Source organism: Sorghum bicolor, chromosome 6 (genome assembly GCF_000003195.3).
Source record: "Sorghum bicolor cultivar BTx623 chromosome 6, Sorghum_bicolor_NCBIv3, whole genome shotgun sequence".
Classification (NCBI taxonomy): domain Eukaryota; kingdom Viridiplantae; phylum Streptophyta; class Magnoliopsida; order Poales; family Poaceae; genus Sorghum; species Sorghum bicolor.
In genome coordinates this window covers 57,723,773-57,743,929 of record NC_012875.2, presented here as the reverse complement: position 1 = coordinate 57,743,929, position 20,157 = coordinate 57,723,773, and the positions used below count along the sequence as shown (strand labels likewise).

The following is a 20,157-nucleotide window of genomic DNA, read 5'->3' as shown; positions in this document are numbered from 1 at the left end:
CTTGTTCTCACAATTACTTTTGCAGGTCTTCATGCCTGTTTGCCATGATCAACACTGGTGGTTGGTTGTTGCTAATATGAGGGATAAGCGTTTTGATATTCTGAGTTCATTAAATTTTCGTGTTTCTGAGGGCGATATTTCTTCTTATATTGTTAGTATTTTGGTTTTTATCCTTATCTAATTGTTTATATAAAATTCAAATATGGTTCTTATAGTTCAATTTGTTCAAATTATAGCGTGGAAATTTTGAAAAGGTGGTTGATTTTATGATGAGAGATGAAGATGATGTTATTGACTTCAGTACTTTTACTTCCTCAATACATAATGTACCCCAACAGGAGACAACGTGAGTTTCTTTTCAAACTATTCCCTTTTGAGTTCTTTCTTTTGTATTAATATTTGAATTTATTCTTTTTTTCAGTAATGACTGTGGCATATATGTTATGAATTTCATGAGTACGTGGGATGGTCGACAAATTCTTCCTATTCACAATGTATGTTTGTCTTGGAACATTTATATTTTATTTGTTTTATTGGAAACTAATCCGCATGTCCTTATACTTTTTTCTTTTTTTTTCTGTAGGAAGATATTTACAATCTTAGAGTAAAGTATGGTGCATTCATGCTTACACACAGACAAAATGTTCGCGTCTTGCCAGCAGTACAAAAAATTCTTGACAAAAACAAACCTGGTAAGAGAACAAAACTTCTTTACTTGAACCATTCTCATATGAGAACATAATCTGTATCATGCATCCTTGTCTTCAATAATAATTAAACTTAACAATTCTTTAAATTAACTCAGTACAACTTGAAAGGTTGATAATTTTTTTACATCATGTTTAATTTATGCCTACTACATCTTAACTACATCTGAATAAAGCTTTGTGATTTATATTCCCTTTGTTGTTTTTGCTTTTTGCCACCTCTCATTTGTCGTTGTCTTTGGATTGCCTGTAGTAATAGTGTTTTATGAAGATCATTAGTACGTCAATAGTTAGTTCTTAGTAAAATGAAAAATTAATTAAGCTGAATGTTGTACCTGTGGTAGCTGTGGCATCTTTCCAATCTCTGGGCAACTCTTTTTGTCATGCAGTGTACTCTTGCATTGAGTGCACCTTTTCACGGTGTTTTTTTTGGGTGCTGCTTTTTTTTTTGCTTTAGCTATTGCCTGCTTTTCTTTCTTTTCAGCTATGGATCTTCTCCTTTTCTTATTGCTTCTCTCTTCAGGTATCGGAGGATTCTTTAATGTTGTAGTACTTGTGCCTTCAACATATGTACTTCCATTTTGGTTCCCACTAGCATCTTGATGTTCTGTCAGTTTTGAATTGATTGTCTCTTTTAATTTATGAAACTCAGCTGTGAAAAGCTCAACAGCTCTCTTGTTTCCAGAAATGCTTGAACAGTAGTCTGACACTTCCCCCATCATCAAGCAGTATTGAATTGAATTTGCTGCATTGCCATGTTTGAGTGTCAATTCTTGGCCAACCTGCAGTACTATTTCCTGATCAGCCTGCTTTGTCCATCTGTACCTTACAAAACTTGCAGGAATCATTAGCAAATCCAACCTCTCTGCTATTTTCAGCACATGACAGCACGGTATACCATCACGGTCCAATTTCCTACATGAGCATGTGAAATGCTCCTTATCTTCTGTGACTGTCACTTCGAATTCTTCTTTTTCAAATTCACTATCATACACTGTTTTTCTTCTTAGCTGGAACATCTTTTCTGGAACAATCTCTTTGACTGCATAAGCTGTTGCAGATTTGAACTCCTTCTGAACCCTTTGGAAGATTGCAGTTGTATATAGTGTCGCTGCATGTTGTTCTAGCCCATTGAACGACCATTTGCTTGGGCATTTGATCTCAGAGTTGAACCTACAACGGTCTAGTGTTGATAAATTCTTCTCTTGTATCTGTTCATATGCTTCAAAGAAGTTGACTATTGTCTCTTTGTGTGTCACGTACCCTTTGAATAGAGCATTTGTGCTCTCACTTCTCCCAGTAGTGCTAGAGAAGGGGTAGAAGGAGCTCATGAAATATGCTGGTACCCAGTACCTCCTGATGTTGTAAAGATAATTGATACTATTGTTCTCTCTTGCTTGATATTCATCTAGTATCTCATTCCATCTCATTTCAAATTCTTGTATTGTGAATGAGTTCTTCACTGCATATTTCAGCTTCTTGTAGAGGTTTGGTCTTGCTGCGAAAAAGGCCACATTTTTTCTTTTTAGTTCCTTAACAATATGCCAGAAGCAAAACCTCCGTACAGCTGTAGGAAATTTAGACTGAATAGCACTTGCAATGGACTGATCTTGATCGGATATTATAGAGCTTGGCATCTTTCCGTTATTTGCAATCAAGAATGTATCAAAGAGCCACTCGAATGTACTGATAGTTTGATCTTTTAGGAGGGCACACCCAAATAATATTGTCTTCCCATGGTTGTTGACACCAATTATCGGTGCAAATGGCATCCCATATAAATTGGTACTGAATGTTGTGTCGAACGACATGTAGTCGCCATATACTTTGTAGTTAGCAATTCCAATTGCATCAGTCCAAAAGATGCTTCTAACTGTGCCATCTTCATCTGCCATGACACTGTAGTAGAAGCCTGGAATAGTTTTCTGTCTATCTTTGAATATGTCTAGGAGCTCAGCTATGTCCTTATGCTTGTGTTGCATCCGTTCCTTGCTTTGTAGATTACTGACATCTTTTGCATCGAATCCAATACACCTCAAGTGTCCTCTCAATAGTCTAAAGATTGACATGACTTTCCTTGGTGGCACCCTACTGTTCTGTAGAACACCAATAAAGTTTTTCTCACTCTCGTTCATGTTCTTGTGGCATCTCATGAATCTGACCAGCCACGTTGATGGTGCGAGCTCATGGTTATGTTCTAGATGTACTGCAGTCACCACCCACAACCCTAATTCAAGCTTCACCCGGACAAGCACCTTGCAATTTGTGTTTTCGAGTACATTACTTCTTCTTTTTCGTCCTGGCCCATCTGTGCAGATTGGCTTGCCACTCCTATTGCATACAAACATCTGTCTCTCTAGCTGCCCTGTGATTCTAGATGTGTAAGAGGCATCTTTCCTGACTGCAAATCCCTTCTTTCTAGCATAAATTTTGAATGCATAAAAGGCATCTTCTCTTGTTGCAAAAGACATCCCAACTTGTGGTTCCTCTGCATTCTCAATCTCATTCATCGATGGATAGTTTGCTTCTTCAAACATGTTGTCCATTTCACGCTCTTCAGTTGTTTGTGCAGGTGGTTCTGATATGTCATCTATAATTCTGTCTTCAGTAGTGTTGCTAGGTTCAGTTGGATGCCTAGTCTCATTTGCAAGTTCTTCTTGAGTTTGGGTATTGCCCTCTTGATTTTCATGCTGTTGCAATACTTCTTTCTCCAGCTGCAATTGTGTTCTTTTGAATCATTATCTTGATAATGATATTCTACTACAAACTCATAACTCTATAGATTTATAGTGTAATTCACTTACATTTCTTTCTTCTTGATTTTGTATTCGTTGTGCTTGCTCGTTATGTAGTTGTGTATATATTGTGCTTCTAGAATTTGTTGTTGCAGTATCCTCTGCGTCACCTTGAGCCTCCTGCATTTAATCCATCATAAGTAAGGCTAATTTTGTATATCTATTTGTATCTTGAACCACAATTATAATAGATACATACAATTTCCCTTTTCAATTACCTGATTTAGATCAAATAATCTTGGTGCTTGCAAAGATTCTGATTCGTTTCCTGGTTCAACTGATATGTTGTTATTTGCAGCAATAACAGTGTATGTATCAAATTTGACATTTTGTCCTGTGTTTTTTGTTGTGGTACTATTGTTTGTAGTTAACAAATAAGCTTCCAACTCTGCAAGGCTGCAATCTTTCTCTTTGTCTTGTCTGTCTAGTCTCTTGTTGGTGAATGCCTATAATGCACAGAAAGACAATCTGAGTTTTTTTCAATTGCATCACCTGGAGACAAGTATAGTACGTTGATACAAATAACAAATAAGTCATGACTATTCTAGAATGCCTAGTGTATTTCTGATAACTTGTGTCACAAATATGACAAGTATAAGATCTCTATATACCAGAATACATACTTATAATTCCATATAATATGTAATTCCACTTGCATATTTTCAGTAGGTAATGAGTATTCTGAAGATTTAAAACTGAAGTTATATACATTGCACATGTTACTCACCTGCATAAACTTTTGAAGCACCTGTTGTGGTTGTACATTTTGTCTTGGACACAAATCATCTATTGTACTGGAACTTTCTAAGAGCTGTTGAATATTAGTCTTTATCATTTCCCTGCATTTTATGAAGTATTAATTAAATCTTTTTTTTCTTTTCAGGAGGCAAGAACAAAGAAAAAACCAAATCACTTTAGAGATCAAATTGTTGTAGAGCAACTTCCAAGGTCAATTGTTGCAGAGGAACTTGTTTCTAAGTAGTTTAAGAAGTTTCTGTATAAATGAAGTTTTAGCAAACAATCTCAACTGATAGATGCTTGAATCTCGATGGAGTTTGTGTATTCAAGTAGTACAAGAAGTACCTCAGATCTAATATGTAGATTTAATCAAAGAATCCCATATTCGTACCTTGGATTTTTGTTGTGTTTTGGCGTCTCCCACCTGGGGCGGCTGCTTGGGTCCTAGGGTTCTGTGCCACCTGATAGGCGCGGCTGCGCATGTCTTTGTCTGGTGGTCGCGTCCTATCTATGTGTGTGGCAATATTTTATTGTATTATAGTTACTGGGCCACTATAACTCTGAGTAGGCCCATTTACTATTTTCCACTGCATTTGCGGCTGGTTCTCTTTTTTTTATTATTCTTTTATCAAACTGCTGCTCTACATGAGTGTGTCTTACCCACGTCTTGTTAAACCGTCTGTATTTTCGCAACTGGTGCTGCGCTAAGGGGTATCATAGGACCCAGGATGCTATAAATATTATATGCATATTCTTGTAAGACAAAAGCTGCTCCCATTTTTTCTTCTCTTTCTTAACCGCAGAAGGCTTCCGCAATCGTACATCAAGTTCTTGGGCATCGAAGTTACAGGCTTGCTAAAGAATATCTACGACCATCTATTTTTGTTATTGTTCGTTCACATGCAGATGTGCAGACTTTGCTCTCATACCGCTATGAGTTTCTGTGGTGTAGTTGTTTTTCGCTTCGTCCCCATGATTCAGAGATTGGTGGAGTTCGTGCAGTTGCTCTCAATTGAGGATTACAAGACATGATGACATCGAGTTGATCTATTCACTCTTTCGTGACGTAGTCTTTAAGTTTGTGATATTTATTTTAATTTAAGATCTCAGCGTTACCAAGTTTCGATAACTTATCTAGTTTTTGGAACTATATATCTGTATGTGAAAATGATATTTATGATTAACAATACTATGTACTATTATTTTTAGGGTGTTTTTACCATTTTGTTGTATATTTCATAATCTCGTGATTTCTATTTGCATCGCCTTCTTCAAACTATAATATTTATTTTCTTCAGATCAACTTATATAATACGAGCTAACATATACTTACAAGTTATACATATAACTTATAGACTACTACATAGGGTGCATAACTTTATGGCTAACTTTGCCTAACTAAGTTGGACAGTATAAGTTTGCGTTTACCTTTTTGACTCCAATGTAATATATTATTATAGTGACTCCTCCATCGGAAACTTAGTCAGTCTCTTCATTTGCAAGACTGCCGGGTCGGGTGCAGGTGGATCTAGGTGGTGCGTGGCGTTCCATGTGACAAGTAAGTATCCTAACCCTAGAAACTTTCTATGGACTAAGAAATGGAATTTGTCTTTGGATCCATGCGATTTCTCTCTTTCCTCCTCTTCCTTCCAGTTTTCTTTATCTTTAGGGTTACTCGTTATACTGCTTTTTTGTGTGCCTCCCAGCTGATGCGGTTGTGTTGGCCGTGGGTCCTCTTCATTGGAGACTCAAATTTAGTTGAATTCCTTGTTTGCAATGATTGATGGTCACACTCTCTCTTTGTCCATCAAGCACTCAATTCAACTGGTTTTGAATTTTTTTTTGTTCCTAAAATTTTCCCCAACTTTTGATTTTTATGTTCTGCTATTTGTTCACTTGATTTTTCCTAATTTCATCTAATTTTTGTTACACAGGTATTATGGATTTACCCAAGTTCAATAAACGTATCGAGTTTACTTGTGATGAAGGTCTATCAAGTGATATCAAGAAATGTAAAGTATGTGTATTATTATATTAGTTTTGATTATCACTTATCAACAGATTATACTTTGACTTAATTTCATTTTTAAGCAACTCATCATGTTGATATCTTCAATTTTGATTTGTTTTTGCTATAGGTTAATCATGGTTGCAGTACTGTTGAAATGTTTGTAGATGTTGTGTCTAATCTATCTCAACAGCAAAAAGAAGTTGTTCAAGATCTTGGTTTCTCAGGATTGTTGGAATTATGTTGCCCTCGGCTTCCAACAAATTTGTTGCTCTGGTTGATTGACCATTTTAATGCTGCAACTAGAACTTTAATGCTTCCTAATGGATTCAACTTTGAACTCAATCCAAAGTGTGTTCACAAGATTTTAGGGATTCCCAATGGTGGCTTACACATTCTTAGGTTTGGTACTCTGGAGTCATATAAGATTATCAAAGATCAGATTTATTCTAGAGGTGTTACTCCTACTGTGTCTGAGCTTTGCAATCAGATAACACCTGACCTTTCAGATTTTGAGTTTGGTAGGCTATTCATGCTTTTGGCTCTATCTTCCTTTTTATGTCCAAACACAAGAGGTGCATGTAGTACCAGGTATTACCATGCTGTGCTTAACATCTCATCTGTTCCAAAATATGATTGGTGCTCCTTTGTGCTGGATTGGCTTGTGTCATATCTTGTCAAGTTCAAAGTTCATAAGAGAACAACTGGTTCAAATGTAATTGGCGGCTGCTGCCATATACTTGTGGTAATTCTTGCTATTCTTTTCTAAAATTACAATAGTTATATTCGTTATTGTTTCTGGAATTTAATTATTTTTTTTCAGATATCATATCTTGAATTCCTAAGCTCAAATGCATTTGATCTTGGTTTGAGATGCCCTCGTCTTCATGCATGGTCATCAACTGTTGTTAATGCTTTAGCTTTCATGGATGCTAAGTCTGATTCATCTTCTAGCTTTGGCAAACTACAAGTATGTACCAAAATCATTGTTCCTTTGTTGTTATTAGATTAAATTGTTCTATGCACAACTTTTTGAAATCATAATTTTCAATATTTGAATATAGATGAAACACATATGCTGGACACCTTTCAGTGATTGTTTTTCTCTTGAAAGTTCTACTCAAAGTTTACTTGATGATGTTGACAATATTCTTTTATCTAATTCAACTACTTGCCACCGAAAAGATGTAAGTCATTGTTTTAGTTTATAGTTTTTCAATCTTATTTTTTATTAGTCTATATGCTTAATTTTTTTTTGTTGCAGGTTATGATTTCATTGAATGAACTTTTGTCAAAGCTTAAAGATTCAATTTTACCAAGTGCCCTGCCTACTGTTTGTTCCTCTGTCCATAAACTGGTTTCTAGTTTATGCTCAATTTCAAATAGACACCACTTTCCCCAACATGTTCTTGCAGATACTGATTCTGATGAAGATTGTTCTTCTGTGCAAGCTCGCTGCAAATTTGTTGGTCATAATAGAATTATTGAGAAAGAAATGGAGTTATTCTTCAAATACTTCCCTTGTCTTACAGTACCGAAAATTGGTTCTCAAGTTAATGCGCCAGTTATAGTTGAAAATTTGAATCTTCAGTTATTAGAGTATTTTGATGATGTTGATGAATCTTTCTCACTTCCAGAAGTCACTTCTGAACAAATCATTTGGCAGAGCACACATTGTGTCAATGATCAGGCTAAACATAATGAATCCGATGATAATCAAATTGTTGATCTTTTCTCTCTTATTGAAGGTATATTTTTTGTTAGCTTCTGTACAATCTAATTTGTGTACTTTTATTTGTTGGAAATAAGTTGTACTTGTTAACTTCTAGATATAACTTTGTGCAGATAATTTTAATTTCTAACTTTTGCACATATTTAACTTTCTAGATGTAATTTTCTCTTTCTGCACAAAATTTCAATGCTTAACTTTTGCAGATAAATTTTTTATGTCAAACTTTTTTGACATAACATTTATGTTTCATTTTTTGATGTCAAGTTTGAACCAATTAATTGATATGTTGCTATCCAGGTGAAAATAATTTATCAAAAAACGACATTGTACGTCGTGAAGAACACTTTGATGCTGGTTTTTTAGTACCATTGCTAGCAAGTTTATCTAATACAGAATCTTCTAGTCATGCTGATGATGAACTTGAAGGGTTTGCAATACATATTTCAAGTGCATGTAACTGTGATGGAGTTGAAGTTGCAGATTATTTGTTTCACAATCAGCAGAGATCAAGTGTACCATATAACTCTGTTTCAAATTTGGATAATTTTGGTATTCCTGTTAATCCACAGCATGTATTATATGAAAATTTTCCACCAGATTCTATGTTGAAAAGCTTGCAAAATCATTTCAAGACTTGTGCACAAATGATTGATGAAGAAGCTCAAAACATTGGAAAACAGAAATTGAATCAACAAGGTGGACACAATAATGAGCAGGGTTTTCATTGTAGTCAAAATTATTCATGTGTGCAAGTTATACATGCATCAGATATTGAATACAAGTTTTTTCACCTCATAACTGAAAGTATTAACAGGGATACTAAAAGGTATTATGAAACTATTTATAAATAATATTTTTTTAATATTTTTCTTCTTGTGTTTTATATTTGTGACTTACTGATTCATTTTCTTTTTTTTTTTGCTAATTGCAGTTGCATCTTTGTACAAATTGGTGAATCATGGGTTGATCAATACAAATTGTCATTATCAATGATGCGTGGAGGCTGGACTCATTTCCATGTAATGGACTGTATTTGCAAAATGCTAGAGTTGAACCAAGAGATAATGTGTCATGTTGAAGGACATATCTTTCAACAGTATTTCCTGCATACCACAACAGTATGTTAAACATTGTAGTCACTTTCATATCATTATCTTTCATAGTAAGTTGTGATAGTATGACTAATTTGTGTAATTTTGTTTAGGAGGTACTAATGAAAGAAAATATTGACTTTAGCTCTTTCAAGTATAATTTCCTGGACGTTGTTGGTTTCAAAATCAGTAAAGCTTCATTTGTAAGAATTCAAGTTTGTTTCTTTTGTTATGTACTAAATTAATATTTTTTTAAAAAAATTGTGTTTAATATTTTTTTTCTTTGTAACAGCTACATATTCCTTGCTTTATACATAATCAGTGGATACTCATTGTAGTCAACTTCCTCCGGAAATGCTTTATTATTCTTGACCCAGCTCCACATATAGAGGCAACAACAAGATCAACAGTTGAAATTGTTATTCAGAATTTCAAAAGACTTTTTGTTATGGCTTACGAGAACTCAAACCACAATGTTATGGATTTTCCTATTTTATATGCTAATGTTCCTAAGCATAGATTAAGGTTTCATCTCAAAATTTAACAAACTCATCATTCAATATTTGTTTTTCATCATGTATTATTTGACAGAGCCATTTTGTTTTTTTATTTTGTAGCAATGATTCTGGTGTCTTTGTCATTCAATTTATGCAAACTTTCAATGGATCTACTGTTCAACCTTTCTCTCATGTAAGATATTATTTTTGTTCTCCTAATTTGCATTGAATTTTGTTTCTTGACAACAGATCTACTAACATTTTGATTTTGTACAGCTTGATATAATTGCTCTACGTGCAAGATTCCTATTTCAACTTGCTTTCACTATTCACAACAAAGCTAATGCTGAATTTGTGGAGTCATTCTATCATGCAAATGTAAGAATGCTTTCAAAGTTTTATTTTTTCCTTTATTGTTGTGCTATTTTAATGTGTTTCTTCTTCTTATCTCATTGTAACACCCAAAAATTTATTTTCAATCAATAGGAATTAATTTGATTTAATTAAGCATGTTTGGTGAGCATTTAATCTAGTGAATAAAATAGTTTTGGTTAAAATTAAAATTTATTATAAGTTTAGAAAATATGGTTGCGCATTTCATGCTGGTGCATATTTTGTATCGTTTGTCTCTGGTTTGAATTTATTTGCACTCAAAATTTTATTTGGAAAAGGTTTTTGGAAAGGAAAACAGAAAAGAAAAAAAAAAAAAAAAAGAAAAGACCCCCAACCCCTGGAAACCAGCAAGCCCAGCTCCCCCTCTCACCCCTCGCGCGGCCCAGCTCTCTCTACCCTCGGCCCAAACTGCGACCCAGCTCAGCTCAGCCCAGCTTGCGGCCCAGTGGCCACGCCACACGCGCGCGCGCCCTGATCCCCCTTCTCTCCTTGTTTGGCTGACGCGCGGACCCCGCTGCAGCAGGCGCGCCCCCTCTTTCCACCCGCTGACGACACGGGCCCGCGTGGCAGCGCCCTGTTTTTCTTCCCCAGCGCAACCCGAGCCGAGTTCGATGGAAACCTCGCCTCAATCCCGATTTGCCCGGGATTTCCTTGCTAAGAGCAACCGAACCTCTGCAAAACCCCAAGCCTTTCCCCGTGCTTCCCTATTTCCCTTATTTTGAAGCCGTGAGGCCATACCCGTGGCTCAATTTCACCTTCGGATCTCGCCGAGAAAACCAAAAGCGCCGCCATCGTGATTTTCGCCAACCGAAGCCTCTCGGCGGTTTGTGATCCGTCGCCGAGGTCCGCGTGGTGTTTCCGAAGTTGCTGAACCTCTCCATTCACTCTCTCGTGTGATCTGCGTCGTGCTAACCGCTGCCAAACTCTACAGGAGCACTTCCGGCCGCCATTCGAAGCACTACCCCGCCCCCGTGGTTTCCTCGCCTCCGTTTCTGTGCTAGGTGAGTTCGCCTGAGTCCCCTCCGCGTCCCCATGCCCTCGGTTCGAGGAATGGTGCTCGAAATCGCGAGATAGGCGATCTCCGGCGAAGAGCAAAGCCCCCCAGCCATGGCGCCGCCGTGTCGGGTGCCCATCCGGCCGGCCGGCCGCCGCTGGCCCCCCCCTGGTGGGATTTCCACCGTTGGATCCAAGATCAACGGCCCCAAACAGAAGATACCCCTTCGGGGGGAAATTTGTTTAAGAGCCCCTGGATAATCTGAGATTTCACCCGCAGTCCAAAGCGCCTACTCAGTTTTACGCCTTTCGTTTTCAAAAACGTATTCTCTGCGGGCTGAGTAAATTACGCTTTCCAGAAATTACAGAAATGCCACTGATTTTGTTTTGCTCATAAAATACTCATTTCAACTCCGTTTTTGTCCATTCAAATTGCGTTAGGTTCGTAATTAGATGCTCTACATGTTAGAAACATTAATTTACTATTTTGAAGCTTTTATTTCTGCAGTACTATTTAATTAATTATTACTCTATAGGAAATCTTAGAAAATTCATATCTTACTCGTTTTAATTCCGATTTTCGTGAACTTTACGTTTGTGTGATCGTAGCGCTGCGTAGAATATTATCATAAACTTTTATATTTGTTTTACCACTGTTTGGTGTATTGTTCTAATTATAGTTTGTTTGCTTCGTGTATGATTGTCTACATTGGATTGCGCGTTGTTGTTTGATGATTGGGATTAGACGGTGAGCCGTACGTTGGTGACCAAGCCCAAGCTTTTGAGGACCAGCAAGCTCAGGAGAGCTTTGAGCAAGGCAAGTATAACTTGGGATTATCCTTGTTACCTATTCACTTAAGTACACATATATATCATATGCATGCTATCACCTTGTCGACTTTAGCAAAATCATAGATGATTGTTACCTGTATTCCTTGCTACCTACTTGATATGCATTTGGTGTAGATGTGCTAGTGCTTGAAATAATCCATGATCTTGTAAGATGATTAATAGCTATGCAATGAACATAAAAGAATGACAAATAACTGTATGAGATCTTGTCTGTACGTGATCACCCGGGATAACAGTGCAACCATGAGGGCTATAATGGCTCTGGCTTTAGCTCAGTATGGAGACCTTTTCTAGCTTGTTAGAGGTTACCCGAAAGGGCGGAGGGGCTGAACCGACACGGGTATAGTGCGAGCCCCTGTCCTTATGTGTATAGGCTGCGCGTCATTGTGCCATTTGGAAGGGGGGTATCTATATCTGCTCGCAAAGGAAACCTTGCGGCCCTAACTTGTTAGACGAACTTTTGAAAGGCTTCATAGTGATCCCTGCCGACCTCCCTAGGAAGGGGGTTAAGAGATTAGCTACCTCGGGCGAAAGGGTAAATCATGACTCATGGGTAAAGATGTACAACCTCTGCAGAGTGTAAAACTGGTATACTAGCCGAGCTCACGGTCAGGAGCGGCCTTGGGGACATCTACATTAAGATGATGAACTTGTTATGTTATCATGTTCATTTGATTATCGTTTATGCTATGAGATTAATTAAGCTTACACTTGATCATGGGATTAATGGATTATTCATGCTTCCTTGACAATTGCTATTTAATTATGAACATGCTATCCTCTATTAAAAGCTAGATGCAGACAAACCAGTGTTAGCCATTTGAGCCTCATGAACCCCTGGTTTTACTTGTTGAGTACGATATGTGCTCACTCTTGCAATTTCCCAACACCTCAGGTTATGATAATGAAGATGACTGGAATGAGGATTACCGTTATGAGTACTAGGTTTGGAGTCAACCAGTCAACAGTGTCCCTGTGTGGAGCTTCCGTTGAGAGCGTCGTTTACTTTATGTTATCATTTTTGTATGAGACTATGTGATATTTTATATTCCGCTATGTAATAAACACTGCGATGGTACATTTGAGATTTGTCTACTTATGTGTGCGACTGTTTCTGGGGCACATATGAGTCTTTTATGCATCCTATTTTGTTCTTAAAATATGGGTGTGACACTCATTTTGTTTATACTTCATGAATCTTCAGGTCCACTTGTTTGCCAATTTCAAATGAATGGTTTTCAGATGTATTTCAACTTTCCATACAATAATCATTGTTGTTGAGCAAATTCAACTGATCCACCTACAAACTTTTCAAGATTGGGTTTTGGTTTTCTTTCTTAGAGCTTCGTGAGAGTGGTCTATGGACCTAACTTTGTATTTTTGCTTGATGTTAATGGAAGATGTATAACATTTTTATATAGATCTTTTACAAGTTACATGGTAACTTATGTAGATGTAACCTACGTATCAGGCCTTGTTTAGTTTCTAAAAAATTTTGCAAAATTTTTCAGATTCTCTGTCACATTGAATATTTGCGGTGCATACATTTGGAAAAAATTTTGGAACTAAACAAGGCCTTAGCTACATCATAATTTTTACATCTCATACACCTAACTTAGTTTAACATATGCTCCTAAGTTTTGTAACTAAGTTATCAAGTTAACTTAGCCTTTGTAACTTATGAATATAACATATTTTAAAATCTCATGTATGTTCGGTAAAGAATGCGTATGCATACTAAAGTCTTGTGAGTTGCATCTCGTATAATTTTTCTTCTCTCACTTGACACATCAAATTAAAAACATCATTTTAAGTATTATCCTCCTATATATAATCAATTCTACAGATGTTTAATTTCAAATTCACAAGAGGAAATATTGACGTTCTGTATCCTTTCTTTTTTCTCCATGTAAACATTGAAGTAAAGATTGAATTCTACATTTGTTGGAAATTTGCGTACGTCGTACATAAAATTGACCTAAGATGAAAAAACTAAAATACATGTGTTTATCTTTTTTTCTGCAATAATTTTAACTTTGTGATGTGTTTTTTTTGCAAAATAAAACTTTCTAATGTTGTATTGGGCCTTCGGGAGAAGCGGCCCACATTGCCAGCGCACAGAGGAATTGGGACAGACAGTGAACAACCCCACCGCAGTACAACCAGCACAACGTGGTTTTTCCTTCAGTTTCCATAGACTTCTATTTCATTTCTCTCTGCCTCTCTCTCTCTCTGCCCCTCTCTCGATGCTTCGTTGTCTCTTAGGAACTGGATCTCAGCGACGCTCCCGCAGATCTGTGTTTGGGTTCTTGCCAATTCACTGGTACGTCTCTCTCTCCCTCTCTCTCTCTCCCTCTCTCTGTCTGTCCTCCTCTCTCTTTTCCCATCTTTCTTTCTCGATTTGTGTACTTACAGACTAGATCTAAGCAACCTCTCTCTTTTCTCATCTTTCTTTCTCGGTGTGTGTACTTACAGACTAGATCTAAGCAAAGGTCCTTCAAATCTTTGTGTTTCCTCTGGTTCGTCTCTTATTTTTGGTTTGTGTATGTTTTTATTGCCAGATCAAAGATGAAGTCCAATTCATGGCATGAATTTAAAAACAAGGAAAAGGTAAATATATTTTGATGGATACAATCTTTGTTATTAACTTTCTACTATTCAATCTCTCATACAATCAAATGTCCATAACTATGGCTAGCTTCCTGATAATTTCTTAATACATTCTTTCTTTTCATTTGTAGTACTTTACGACCAAGTTATCTTTACCGAAGTTGATATCAGTTGCCAAATCATTGAGTTTGACTCAAAGGAAAATAGTTCACACACTTGGTTTTCAGCACCTCTTAGATTTGTCTTGCCGCTACATTCCAAAATCACTTGTTCTTTGGCTCGTCAAACATTTTGATGTTAGTACAAGAAGTCTCATCTTACCAACTGGATACACTGTGACTGTAACATCTCACCAAGTACATCAAGTTCTAGGAATCCCAAATGGTGGTTATTCTCTTTCAAGTGCATCTGATGATAATATGAGGACAATCTTTTCTGAGAATTTCAAATGTCATGGCAAGTATCCAACAATCAATGAACTTTTGGCTATGTTCACTGATGATTTAGATGGTGACAAATTCAAGATGGTTTTCACACTTTTTGTTGTAACATGCTTCTTATGCCCAAGCAGTAATGAATCCAGTAGTCCAGATTTCTGTGCTCTTGTATTGAAACCTGATAAAATTGCCACATATGATTGGTCTGGAATTGTTCTAGACAAATTGGTACAAGGTATTCACAAATTCCAGCAGTCTGAAACAACATGTGGTGTATCTGCATTATCTGGCTGTGTGTTTGTACTAATGGTAATGTTAATTAGTTGATACTTTTTTTTTCTTATTATATATCATGTCACATGTTTTGATTGTTATTTTTTTGGTATTCATATTTTTTTTTGGATTAAATGTCAGGTAATTTATTTTGAGTTCCTTGATGTGTCTGAATTTTGTCTTCCAAATTCAGTTCCACGTATAAGTCTTTGGACTACTGAAATTGTTTCAAAGTTCGCTGAACTTGATGCTATAAATGAAGATCACATAATGTTTGGCAGGAAACCTGTAAGTATTTTGAATACTTTTGTGCACTTTTTTGTACTTGATTTGTGGAATATTTTTTCTGCAACTATGGTTGACAATTTATATATTTATATAATTCTTGATCTGTTATTTAGATGAAGGACATCTCATTGACACCATTCAGTAAAGTTAATCTTACAAAAGGCTTATCTATTAGGTCAGAACTGGATGTTCAACAAATCCTTTCTTCTATTCTTCCTGGTGAAGAATTCAGTAATGTAATATTACTTTCTTTTACATCTATTTGTTTGGTTCAGCCATTATTGTGTTTTTTATATTTAAAAATATGTTTATATTTGTAAGCTACACAATACAACATATATACAGTAGGTTACAGAGATACTAGTATATAATTAATTTAAAGTTGAAGTTAGGTATATAACTTTTATGGTTAACTTAGTCTACATATGTTAAGGGCCTAACTTTTATTATAACTCTTAACAGTAACCTTATGTTGTCTATTTTTACTATTTAGTTATTGTTTTGTTTTCTACAATCAAATTTGTTTTACTTGTGTAACTCTAGTGCTCTGTGGTTATTAGTTTTTTTTTCTATTGTAACATTGTAAGTTCTTTTCCTTCTCAATGCTTCAACAGGTTCGCCTTCAGCTTCAAGATACCTATGAAGAAATGTGGTCAAACTTTGTTCAGGTGACAAGGCCTGCAATTATTGATCAGATCATCAAAACAGCTGAGATTATAAAGATCAATCAGAACAACAGTTCACTCATGTTGTCAACAAAATTTGATTCTCATTGCAAGTTACCTATGTCAAATGATTTATGCGAGAATACTGATAAAGTTGTTCATCCGTCTTCAACAACTACTGATCAAGTTCAACCAATTGTGAATCATGAATCAAAGAAGAGTGTTCGGTTATCAAATTTTGAGCTGCTTCGTCTTCCTGAAATTGAAATTTCAGATACTTTTGGTTGCTATGAAGAACTTTTCCACAGGGTAGTTGACAGTTTGTCTCCAATTGAAGTTGAAGAAATTAATGACATTGATGAATTTGGAGAACCTATTTTACAAGATTTGCTGCACTCAATTATCAAAAATGAATACCAGGAACCTGATCCTTTGCCCAGTCCAGAAAGTGTTTCCAAATTGACTCTGTCTATTCTTAATTTAGAGACAACCTCCACAACATTTGTTCCCAAGGCAAAAGAAAAGATCCTAGATGTCAAATCAGTAATGCCTACACAGGCTTCTTATGTGATGCCATTGAAGAAAAGGCCAATATGTAATGTTCAAACTATTTTGGAAACAAAGAGAGCAATAGAGGTAGACTTTGAACCAATGGATATTGTTTCAGATGGAGTAAAGAAGAAATTAAAATTTGATATTTCTCAATCTAGTAACCAAAGTGATTCACCACAATCTCATCAAAAAATACAATTGGAGACTAAATATTGTGGAAAACAGGTACATGTCAGTTGTAGTGCACCTCATAACAGAATGCAAACTGCTGCATCTTCCTTTGATAATTTTGATGATTATTGGGATGAAGACACTGTGAAGCAGTTAGATGACTCAGTTTTGTTGATTCAAAATATGAGATCCATGCAATCTCCTACAATGGAATTTGAATCTCCTGAACAAAGTTCAATACCTTGTAATGCATCGGTCTTCAAGCATGTCTTCATTTCAAATGATGTAGAAAAAGCTGTTCATCAGTACATTGTTTCCAATATTCCTGGTCCATATCCTGCTAGAAGGTAACATATTTGATTTTTTTGTGTACCAAACTATTAAATTCTATTTACTTACAAGATGATTATTATTTAACATTTCTATCATTTTTTCTTCGACAGCCCTAGGATTATTAAAATATTGAAAGTTAATTGGGTAGACCACCGGACATTTGGATTGTCAATGCAAGTATATGGTTCAATTTCTCCTCATGTGATGAACATTATGGCAGTTGCAATAATGGAAGAGCAATTTCATAAACATATGTTGGACTCTCTACCTTCGTTTGAGTGGTGTAAACATATTTTTTCCCACTCTGTTTCTGTGAGTTCCTTTTTTATTCTATCATTCCTTATTTATTCTTTTTCATTTTTGGTTCCTTTTTAGGTAATTTATTATTATTCATAAGCGTCTCTTGTTTTATTTCATAGTTGGGATTATATTTTTTCTTGTACTTATTTTGCCCAGTACTTGTATGTTTTCAGTACTTGTATAAAGTGTGCTAATATTTTCTTTTAATTGAACTTGTTAGATTTAATTATTTTTAAATGTTCTAATAATTGTACTTCAAAAATTAATGTTTTGCTGTAGTCTGTTTTAAGTTTCTTCTGAAACATTTATTTCCACTTTCATGCACATAACCTGATATCTAACTTTTTATATCTAATTCTTGATATGTCTAACATTTTAAACATAACTTATATATTTAGGTTTCATCCACATAACTTATGCCTTAGTTTATGGACATGATTTGTGAATATTAACTTTTGTCTAACTTAATGTAGATAAGTTTTTATATTATTATGTTATTGTACTTATCTACGTATATATTGGACTTGATTTATTAAATTATATGCTTAAGTTTTGTTTTGCTACATGTATATCTAACTTTTTCTTCTTAAATGGGCACCTAAATACGATTTTGCTTTTGAATATATTTTATTAAATTTATATGCATATTTGTCAGGTTGAACTTCAAAATTCTGAACTTGTTCCAAGTAATATTTCTTATCATTTCTCGGAGAGATGCATTGGATATAGTCTAGACAATGCGGACCTTGTAAGTTGTTTATTAAATTCATTCCTTACTACTTTTTTGTTTGGGTTTTTATGAATGAATTTCTGATATTTATGTTCAAATTTATAAAATATTTTTGTTTTCAAAAGGTTTTTGTTCCAGCATGCAAGAATAGATATTGGTATGTTGTTATTGCAAACATGAGGGAAAGAAGGTTTGAAGTCATCTGTCCATTCAAGGACTTGAATATTGTCAAAGAAGATGCTTTTGTAATTGTCAGTAACTTTCGCAAAGTGTTCAAGTTTTCATATCCAGCATCAAGAAGAGTTGATGTGTATAGGATGGGCTTTGCTTTTGCTAGTGTGTCCAATTCAACAAGCCAGTATGTTTTTTTTACTTCTCCACAACTTTCTAGAAAGATCTTATGAATCTTTCTCTTTCTTTAGTACTTACAAAATAATATTATTTGCAGAAATGACAGTGGAGTATTTGTTCTTCAAATACTAAAATCTTATGATGGCCAAACTAACCTTTATTTCAAAGAGGTATTTTGTCAAATTTTGTTTGGCAATTGTGATTAGTTGACAAGATATTTTTCTAATTTTTATTATCATCCAGGAGCACGCAAAGCCTATTCGTGAGGCATTGACATACTATTTGTGTACCCATGAGGACAATCAATTCTTGTTACCTGCAATACGTGACATAGCTGAGCAACATGTATGTATTTAGTTTCTGTAACTTATTTTTTGTGTTTGATGGAATCCTTATATTTGTTTGTTCTTTAAACTTGTCAGGGTATAAACCTTCCAAATTATACATCAACAAGGTATAGAAGGTAAGGTTTTTGTACTTTATTACATTTTTTCATGGTTATGCAGCATAACTTAGTTCATTGTACTGAGTTATGTATCTAATTCCTCTTTTTATGTATAGACTACTAACTTACGATATTAAGTTAGTGTACAAAGTTATATAAGTAACTTGCGTTTTTCATGTGCTGCATGGTTAACTTACTTGTCTAAGTTCATATTAACAGTAATGCATCTAACTTGTGTTTTGTATTTGTTATTTTAAATTTTATAATTTAATTATTTTAATTATTTTCCAGATCTACAAATTGAAGAATCAGATGTTGAGATTATCGCTGCACAAGTTACAAAAACATTTATTTATCTTGGCTTTCCAAGGGTGCATCATCATTCTATGGAATGTATTATGCAGTTTAAGTTGTAAAAGTTACTTTTATCTTATCCCCCCCACCCTTTTATAATCCCTCTTCCCATTTCCCGAATGTTTAGTTTTCCAAAAAGAGAAAAAAAACGTCTCTTCAAACATAAAAGAGAATGCAGGAGAATAACTAAGTTACCAATGTAAAGTTATTCCTGAAAGTTATGTTGTCTAAAAGCACTGCTAAGTTAGTACTGCTAAGTTTATCGCAAAAGTTATGATTTTTAATTCTGTTTTACAAGTTATGAGCACATGCTTCTTAAAAAAATAAAAAAATTAACGAACCAGTGATGCAGCAAAAGAATGCGAAAAGAGAATCGAATGCCTCAAAAGAGAAAGAGAAACGATTCCATGTTTTGTCCAAAAATAGAAAGTAATACGTGCGCTTTCCAAAACGGGAAAGAAAATGCCGGTCGGATATTGACCGTTGGTTTCGTTCTCACTGAACGTTCGTCAAATAGTGTCGTCGCTTACGCGGTGTTTAGATTTACTTTTTTTTTTATTTGGACACTATAGCATTTTTTATTCGTATCAATCATAAACTAACCAGGTTTAAAATTACATATAAACTGTACAGTTAGTTATTTTTTTTATTTATATTTAATGCTTCATGCATGTATCGCAAGATTCGATGTGATGAAAAATTTTGAAAAGTTTTTGGATTTCGGATTGAATAAAACAAGGCCTTACCTTGAAATATAGGAGATGCGATTCTCTATTAGTCCCTTTTATTGCTACTAGGATTACGACTTTATTAGCCTAGCAAATAATGCCATGGCCTAAACA

The 20,157-nt window shown here is 35.2% G+C and overlaps 1 protein-coding gene across 1 annotated transcript; it reads right to left on the bottom strand.

Moving 5' to 3' along the window:
- LOC8079558 (protein FAR1-RELATED SEQUENCE 5) lies at nucleotides 1,025-4,235 on the bottom strand. Its single transcript, XM_021463659.1, has 4 exons — nucleotides 4,230-4,235; nucleotides 3,721-3,948; nucleotides 3,512-3,622; nucleotides 1,025-3,421 (listed from the first exon to the last, which is right to left on the bottom strand). Exons 1-4 carry the CDS (start codon nucleotides 4,233-4,235, stop codon nucleotides 1,025-1,027), a joined length of 2,742 nt encoding a protein of 913 aa, XP_021319334.1.

What these genes read in the sequence shown, in the direction of transcription:
- LOC8079558 (XM_021463659.1), bottom strand. An exon ending in GATTATTTGATCTAAATCAG is followed by an intron (nt 3,623 to 3,720) that starts GTAATTGAAAAG and finishes GATTAAATGCAG; the next exon opens with GAGGCTCAAGGTGACGCAGA. An exon ending in AAAATCAAGAAGAAAGAAAT is followed by an intron (nt 3,422 to 3,511) that starts GTAAGTGAATTA and finishes ACACAATTGCAG; the next exon opens with CTGGAGAAAGAAGTATTGCA.